Source organism: Arachis stenosperma, chromosome 5, assembly GCF_014773155.1.
Source record: "Arachis stenosperma cultivar V10309 chromosome 5, arast.V10309.gnm1.PFL2, whole genome shotgun sequence".
NCBI classification, from domain to species: domain Eukaryota; kingdom Viridiplantae; phylum Streptophyta; class Magnoliopsida; order Fabales; family Fabaceae; genus Arachis; species Arachis stenosperma.
In genome coordinates this window covers 883948-892911 of record NC_080381.1, presented here as the reverse complement: position 1 = coordinate 892911, position 8964 = coordinate 883948, and the positions used below count along the sequence as shown (strand labels likewise).

General features: G+C 32.3%; 1 protein-coding gene across 1 annotated transcript; it reads right to left on the bottom strand.

The window, feature by feature from the left end:
• Nucleotides 1-4273: 4273 nt before the first annotated feature.
• Nucleotides 4274-7655, bottom strand: LOC130981833 (auxin-responsive protein IAA8-like). Its single transcript, XM_057905564.1, has 7 exons — nt 7409-7655; nt 6360-6820; nt 6107-6285; nt 5752-5978; nt 5480-5621; nt 4683-4744; nt 4274-4561 (listed from the first exon to the last, which is right to left on the bottom strand). Exons 2-7 carry the CDS (start codon nt 6795-6797, stop codon nt 4524-4526), a joined length of 1086 nt encoding a protein of 361 aa, XP_057761547.1. The 5' UTR covers nt 6798-6820; nt 7409-7655; the 3' UTR covers nt 4274-4523.
• Between the last annotated feature and the right edge of the window lie 1309 nt (nt 7656-8964).

Here is an 8964-nt window from a genome sequence, read left to right as displayed (position 1 = left end):
GACTTGGTTTACGTCTGGGAGCCGCCTCCGAGTTGTGTGTTCCAAGAGATGGGGGGTGGTACCTGCAAAGACACTCCGATGCCTAAGTCAGCATGGGGTTAAGCAGGTTTAGAATGTATTGGAACTTAGAGATACCTGAGGGGTGTCAGGGTATTTATAGTGGTGATCCAATAACCACCGTTGGAGTAGTGCCACCTTTTTAGGTGTATAACCGTCCCTTTTATCTAGGGATTGTTGGGATATGGCTTCTAGAAGTGGTTAGAGAGATTTTAGGGGCAGTTACTTATTTGAATAAGTGTTATCTGCCAGCTATTTCTTGAGCCCGACTTCTTTGGAAAGAAGTCTGTGTTGAGTCCGACCTCTTCTAAAGAGGTCGGTGAATAGCGAAGGCCAATCTTTGGATTGGGCCTTTTGGTGTATTTGGACCTGGGCCTTAGTGTTGGGCCAGTGTATGAACACCTAGTTAAAAATAATTAGAGAAATTTTATTTTATATTTTTTTTGAAAAATTTAAAAAAGCAAAAGAGAGAAAATTTTAAAAATTTTTAATTTTGTGTGCCTCTTGAATCTTTTTTATTTATTTTTTGTCTTTCAAGATTTTTTATGATTGAAATTGATAAATAAATATATAATTTTAAAAAATAAAAAATTACAAAATTAAACTTTTTTAAATAATTTTTATAATTTGTAAAAAAATTACATTATGATGAATTAATTAAATTAACAAAGTTTAAGTTAGATTAAAAGTTAAAATTAATTATCATAAATTAATTTGTTTTATTTTATTTAATAATAAGAAGACATGTTATAAGAGATAATTTATTCTCTAATTTAAAACGAATTGGGTAAAATTTATTTATTTTTTTAACGTTTAAACAAAAATTTCAAAACGACAATTATTTTTAAAAGAAAGCAAGGATATGTCAACCCTTTTACTCCAAAATCCAAATTGAATGAGACTACGCTACGGAGAAGATCAATGATATAAGGAAGGAACATTTTGATGATTATTTCATCTTCAAAACTATAAATGTATATATATCTATGTCAATTATATTGATGCAAATATATAATGGTTGACGCAGCAAAAGCAATGAATGTAGAGAATGTTGATGATGTCAGATAGTTTTCAAAACAACTGTATGGGACCTTAACTTTGTGATTATGATCAGAACGACATTGACACGTAACATAAGACATTCCATATGGAATGGATGAAGAACAAACACGTATGGGAATTATTGTACAACACGGAAAGCAATTTTTAGAAAGAAATAGATTTGATTGTTGCCTAATAAGCTTATTTTCCGGTTCCTGTATGGAGAATATACATAAATCATTATTATTTTTCGAAGCCTCTAGGATAATATATATAATAATTCATGCATCAATGCAATGGATATCTGTCTCTGCCTTTCATTTTTATTTCACTCTGAATTTCTTGACTCATCGGACGACTACCAAATTATTTTCTGGTGGAATTCAAGTACAGTCGATTTCATATGAAGTTGATAATTAATGGTCGTTAAATGATTTAACTGATTTGACTAAATTTTCATTTAACAATTCTTAGTTATCAACTTCATGTGGAATTAACTGCACCTGAATTTTTATCTTATTTTATTTAATAAAATTTTTATTTTAGTCCTTCATATGTAACGATTTTGGATTCATTCCAATATAATTATGTCGGCACTTAAATTTACTCAATATTTTGAGTTAAGATAAAGTTAGTCTAATTTTTAATATTTAGTAAAAAAATTAAAAATACTAAAAAAATTTTTGATAAAAAAAACATTTTATTACTCAAATATTTATTATAAATGACTTCTATTTAAATAATAAAGTGTTCATTTTACTAAAATTTCATTTTCAATGTAGATAGATCCTCTTCATTCATCACCCATGCACAGCTTTGACTCCTCAAACAAAAGATATATGTGAAAGTGATAGATATCCTTCTAATTTTCTTGATGGATATAGTGATGAGAATGTGACCATTGCTCACACTCTAGCTCTAATGACACATGTTAGGTATAATTCAGATAGACCTAGAGAGACAACAGGTTAGCTTTAATTTGATAATGCTAATGAGTGAATGTTCTTAGATATATGTTTAGTTAATCATTAATGTTTCCAAAAGATTAAAAATAATGACAATTTGATATACAAGCATTTCATGTTAATGCAAGATCGAAAAATGGTTGGATCCAAACCTATATTCTTATATTATTATTACAAACAATGTCAATAAAGCTGGGTAATTCTATCTAGGTTTGGACACCATGATGTGCATAAAGAATTAAGATGCCTACTCTTTCTTTTTTTTTCCCTTTCTTTGTTCATATTTTTTACCAGGTGGTGGTGGTGCACATACTAGAGCTACATTATTAAAAATGGGGTTAAAGAATAAGAAGAAGAAATAAAATTTGAACTTTATATCACATACTGGTAAGAAACCAAGAATATTCAAAGAAGCAACAAGTGACACTAAACTTCAATGAATCAATAATTGATACTTCCAATCTCACTAGTACAGCTTTCCTCCACTAATTAATTAGGTAATGATTATAACTACAATTATTAATTAGTCCTAAGAAAAATCACTTTTGCTTTTCTACTAAGATTATATCTCCTATTATTTACCTTTTTTAAGATTATGTATTTAAATTGTTACATGATAAGAGGTGAAGAGATTGAAACTTAATATTATATTTAGTAGTAAAAAATTAGAACGAACATTTCAGTTTTGATATTCAAAATTTCATTACCTTTAGTATCTTCAAAAATTAAGAATATAAGGTACTAAAATTTTATTATTATTTTTCAAAAGTATCTTTATTTAACTATTTAAATTTTAAATTTATTTCAACTTCTATATTTATCTTAAATTAAATATAATATAAAAATAATTTAGTCTAATATATTTTATACCAAACATATAATACAAAAATTTAATTTAATTTCTATCTCTTAATTTTTATTTTTCGGTCCCAGTCTCTCATCTTCTGTCCCCTTCCAGATGAAGCCTTAAAGAACTTTGATTGTCTCTCCTAATTAATAAGGTTGAGCCTTATATATAAATATACATAAAAAGTAATATGGAGAGAACATTAACCTAAGCTTATTAGTTAACCTTACAATAAATGCATTCGACTAAACAATACACAAAGTGAGGTCGTTTTTACTTTGGAGAAACCTGTAATCTATTGGTGAAGTTCTTGGAAAATAGACTAAAAAAGAAACATGAAAATGGAACTAGATCGGTGCCAGTTGAACACAAACTTCCCTCATGATTCTGTATCTTAAAAAGCTAGATGCACTAATGCCAAAAGCTATCTTGATATAAAGCTTGTTTCCTTCAATGGGTACGCCATCATGTTGCCATTCAATATAACATGATTAAATTCACATTAACATTAGTATAATACATAGAATCTAGAGCAAATGACAAACCCCAATTAATGTCTTTTGTGTATATTTAATTATCTTGCTTCATAATTAATCATGCACTAACCTGGGAGAATAATTAAAACCCATCCTCATAATGCTTAAACTAACAAAATTCATAAAGTATGTTATGACAACCATAAAGTTTAATTAAACATAACAATACTGATGAGATAAGTCAAAAGAAGTGCAATGAAACAATTAATGAGTTTTTTTTCTCCTTCTTTTTGGAGTCTAGTCATATTTCCTACCAAGCAGGATATTCAATATATAATTTTATTTTTGTTTGGACGGGGTTATTCAATATATAATTAAGCAGCTATTATGATATGGACTTCAGAAAGATACATGGCCATGCCAGCCCAAAAACAAAAAATAGCAGTTGGGCAACTCATTGACCCAATATTAAAAATTTGTGTTCGTTAGTTGTTGCCTAGACACGAATGTGAACATAAGAAACCCTTTTTTAAAAAAATTTGCTAAACCTTAGGATGATTTCATAACTGAGGTGGATCCGATCTATCACCGACTTGGTGTTAAAAGACTAATTGATGAGACACCAGACCATATTTACATAGCTTCATATCAACAATTTAATCTTCCAATAAGAAAGTTGGTATTTAAATCAAAAACCATTTTATATTGTACAAAGTACAAACATTGTATTAGAAATGTTTAGGTGCGCCTTTTTTTTCAGATTGTACAATTAAATGTGCATTAGTTGGGTTACCTTTTTGCTTTTGGTATGAATGTATTAGTTCGTTTAAAAGACTCATGTAGTACATGCTATCTATCCTTTGAAAGTATAATGGACAAGAAAAAGATTAGTCAATGATAGATTGGGATGAGTAAATTAAGCTGTAAAAGGCATTCGATTCATCCAAGACAGGTTCCTATAATGATTACAGATTCCACAAACACTAAATCTACCAAGGTAGCCTCATAAGATAACAAATATAACAAACAGATAAACACAAACTCTTAATGGACTTAGAAACATAGGTAATCCAGAACTAAACATCTTTAATTCACAAAAAACGGCAGTCATCACTTCCAAACATCTGGATACAGCATCTAACACCTGCTCTTGGACTTCTCCATGGCCCTGGGAGCTGCAAAGAACAGAAAGACTACTTAAGCAGCTGTCCAAATATAGAGGTACTTAGAGTCAAGGTTTCTTCCCTATTAAAATTGCTTCGAAATAAATCATCACAGAATACAATCAATACATACCTAAACCAATTGCATCAGAACCCTTCATGATTTTCAGCCTTTTGCAAGTGTCTATGAACATCCTACAAGTAAATTTGCGGTTAAAACTAGTGAAGATGCAAAGAAGAGCAAAGCGAAAATCTCAATCAATCAATGAATCTATAGTCCATTTTCGCGGTATTCAGTATTGAAAAGAATGGACAAGTTAATTTGCAGAAATACTTAACGCCCGCATAACAACCATTTCAACAGTCAAATTGTAATTTGTAGGCATGGTCAAGATATTTAGTGTGATGTGATACAGTTAAATAAGTATCTACCACACACAAACACTTTTAACCAAAAATCTAGTGCTAAACCACCAGAAGAGAAGGAAACCAAATTGCTACATTAAAAAGTTAATAGCTGATAATAAAAATACATTAAAACCGGTCGATCTAGCACAAATATTCTTATGTTTGATTATGAAAGAACTACTGTATGCAGAGTAGCATGCTAAACAACCAGTGCAGATTAAACTTCTGTTTTAGTGAAGGACAATTTCCTGGTTACTTTTTGGGGTAAGTTGCAATCATATATATTGCCTACTTAATCTTATGTTTTGAGTACCTAAAAGGCTAAAACTAGTAACTAAGAATCTAAGAGGATTGACAAATATTTTGCAGTTGGAAATTGATTAACTATTCGCACTGATTAATAATGATTAGGACTTTCTAGAGTATACATTTGCACTACAGTACACTTGCTCTATTGTCTGAAAAATAAAAATGAAAATATAAAAAAATAGACAAAGCATATAGAGTTCAAATATGACTTACTCCCAAGGTACGTCCCCTACAAGCATCCAATCCCCATCTTTATCCTCGTAAGTGAGGACATACTCTGAACCATGCAGAAGGTCCCTCAGCTTGCTTTCACTCAACATTTCTCTTCCTGGAGATCCATGGGAGCCACACTGACCTGATATTGTACACAAGTACCAAAGGCTATATTTTAGGTAAAAATACACAGTAACAGCAAAAAATTGAAAATAAATTACATGATAGAAAGCAATTTTAAGATAAAATAAACCTGAATTGCTACAGCATACCTAGGGTAAAACAAGTGAACATCTTCTCAAGGGCAGAAGATAGTTCCTGATAGGATGCATAACTTCTGAGATCCACCTTCCTGAGATAGGGAGCACCATCCATGCTGACCTTCACAAAGAGTGCGGCCAAACCAGGTTTTCCATCCACTTCATCATTGTTCTTTGATGCGGTTGCCATTGAATTTCTCCTAAATGATCTTATAGGAGGCCAACCAACGACCTGCGCCCTGCAATACATGAGACCTTACCACATTAGATAAACAAGAAACACATGAAAAATCAATTGTTAAGGCCTTCATCCAACTTCATGTTTCTTCACAAATTGTATATCCATGATCCAGCAGGCTTTACTTACTTAGAAGCTGGGGCACTGGCACTGGCAGAAGGACCCGTATGGTTATTTAGACCAGTTCCATTAGCTGCACATGGCTGTTCTTGTAACACCTTTGGCATTTCCTTCGTCGCAGTAGGCTGTAGACCAGAAGATCTAGGTGATAACATTGCACTTATTGCTGTATTACCAGCAAACTTCCCCTGCATCAAATATGTAGTGATGAGTCAGATTCATAATCAGCAGTAAATACTCTTTTACCAGGAGAATTTCTCACCTGAGAAAATCCATCTATGGTATCAGCAAAACCCCTTTTGTTTCCCAACACAGCAACATTCTTCTGGGACGACGAGCAGATACCATCTTTCATTGGAAGCAAAGGGAACAACGGCTTCTCATCGGGCTTCGATGAGCTCAAAGAGAACACATCTACATCCGGATGCCGTTCAGGCGACTGGGATCCAGGGAGTCCCAGCCTCAATTCAGTAGCCTTCAAATTCAGGTTGCCCTTCTTCTCATCAGACAAGCTTGGGACAGCAGAATTGGAGCTGTCCACTGATGAGCAATCAGACAACCCAAGGTAATTTCGCTCTTTCAATCCTCCACCCCCACTTTGGGAGAAACAGTCCAGAGATTGTGAAGATGCAGAAGCTACCGTCGAGACTTTGCTCTGCCCTTCGTCCTCTGAAACCAGAGCCAGCGCCCGCGGAGACATCAGAGTCCAGAGACACAATCAAGCTGCCACACAAACAGATATAGACAGAAAATGTAAAGCCACAAAATCAATTCACATATTGCCAGAAATAGAAACCTTATATGCTATTAACAAAATCAACCAAAAAAAAAAAAAACACGCCCTATTAAACAATATCACAATAATCACACGATTAGTAAGCAATTTAAACATCAATTAACCATAAGACAATGCAGCAGAGCACCCTAAAAGTAAAGTAAATCGCTTTCAGAAACAAAACATTTGACTAGCATGCTTAAATTAAGCTTATTTCACATTCCAAAATGGCTAATAATCAAAATATCCATGACAGTTTTAAACAAATATGCGGATTTTTCATGCGAAACTAAAACACTACCCAACATTTTCCCCCTTCTATTATTCTCCCCAAAACAAAATAGAAAGAACAGAAGGCGCAGCGTCAGCTCAATAGATCCGCGCCCACACCGAATCATCACCCAAAAACAAGGCCCTAGTGTTAGCTCAGGAAAAACAGCTGAATAGAAACACCGATTTCTTTTTTTTTCCCCCCTCAAAAAACACACACACAATGGAGCTGTTAGAGTAGGAAAGGGAAGATTTGAAGCGCGCACCTAACGAAACGAAACAAGGTTTGGTTGCAGATCAAACGCCGAAGGAAACCAGTTCTTGTACTATGCAACTTTTCGGCGAAATGCAGAGAGAAGTAACAAACACAGTGCGAAGAAAAGAGAGAGAGAGAGAGAGAGAGAGAGGTTTAAGGTCCTTCCATTAAGAAGAAAGCAACAAGATGAGAGAAACTGTGTTGAAAACGGGAATGAATGAAAAGAATAAAGGAGGTGCCGTTAAGACATAAAAACCATAACAGCAACGAAACGCGAGGGGGGAGGGTGTAGGGGCAAAACCGGAATATGATAAAGTCGCAAAAGGCGATGTGGGTGATTTATTGAGTAATGTGGAATGGCGTTGGACGGCTCTGATCGCGTATGACGGAGAGATCGAGACCGTCGGTTTCTTGACGTTGCGGGGGACAGGAAATTAAATATCTTGTCGCTGAAAACAGGTGCTATGAATTATGATTCTCATGCTCTCTTTTCCTTTTATTTTAGTCAAAATTCATGTGTAATTTTTTTAGTATAAAATTAATAGTTAAAAATTATTGAATAATAATTAATTAAATATATTAAAGTATTTAATAATTTTATGTATATGAATTTTTACAGTTTTTTCTTTCAAAAGAATACTAAAAAAAATAAAAAAGAAAATGGGTAATGTCAAATGTGTTGGTAGACCCAAAGGCAACAGCGACGGTTTCTGGTTCCGCCGTTTTGGTTTTGTCAAACCAGGTTGGGTTTGGAACGGAAATGCAACTCCGAAATGTCCCATTTGCCCCTTACTTTGCTTCTGTTAAGCGTTAGCTAATGCTTAACCATACATTACTGACCAGGTTTTGACTAGAGTAAATTCCAACTTTATTTTTAGTCAAGTGTCAGTGGACATTTATCATAGATTTTTTATTTAAATTTAAAAAAATATGGTTGAACTTATCCTTTAATTCATTTATATGTATCTAAGAATGCATTATTAGAATTTTTATTTTTGAAATGGATTATTTAATATTATTTTTCTGTCATAACAAGTACATTTTTCGCACACCAAATTTTAATATTGGAAAAAAATATAGACTAGAAGAGAGAGTGGAATCATATGTTATTAAAAGAATACAGATAAATAATTCTTAAATAGTTAATTTTAAATAATTAATACTTTTTAATTTTATATTTTTTTAAAATAAAATTTTAATAATTATTAATTAATAATAATTAATTAATATAGAATATAATTTAAAAATATTTATTAATTTATTATTAACTAAATTTTTATTAGTTATTTAGCGAGATTGTATGTTAAGTAGCCTTTGTTTAGAGTTATTGAGATAGAGACTAGGAGACTGAGATTCAGTATCATGTTTGTTGGTTCAAAGACTGGTACTAAATTTTCTATCTCTATCCTCGAAATTTTAGTATTTCAGTACCTCTAAAATGTAGGGACACATGGGACTGAAATTTTTAAAGATGGAGACTAAAATTTTAATAACATTTTATACCTAAAATATCATCATTTCAATTAATTAATTCCAATTTTAACTTTTGTACAAATTAAAATAAAG

Excerpts from the sequence above, each read along its gene's own strand:
- LOC130981833 (XM_057905564.1), bottom strand. The coding sequence starts at position 6,797 with ATGTCTCCGCGGGCGCTGGCTCTGGTTTCAGAGGACGAAGGGCAGAGC. Across the intron at positions 6,286-6,359 it reads CCATAGATGGATTTTCTCAG|GGGAAGTTTGCTGGTAATAC; the intron begins GTGAGAAATTCT and ends TATTTGATGCAG. Across the intron at positions 5,979-6,106 it reads GCCAGTGCCCCAGCTTCTAA|GGCGCAGGTCGTTGGTTGGC; the intron begins GTAAGTAAAGCC and ends CATGTATTGCAG.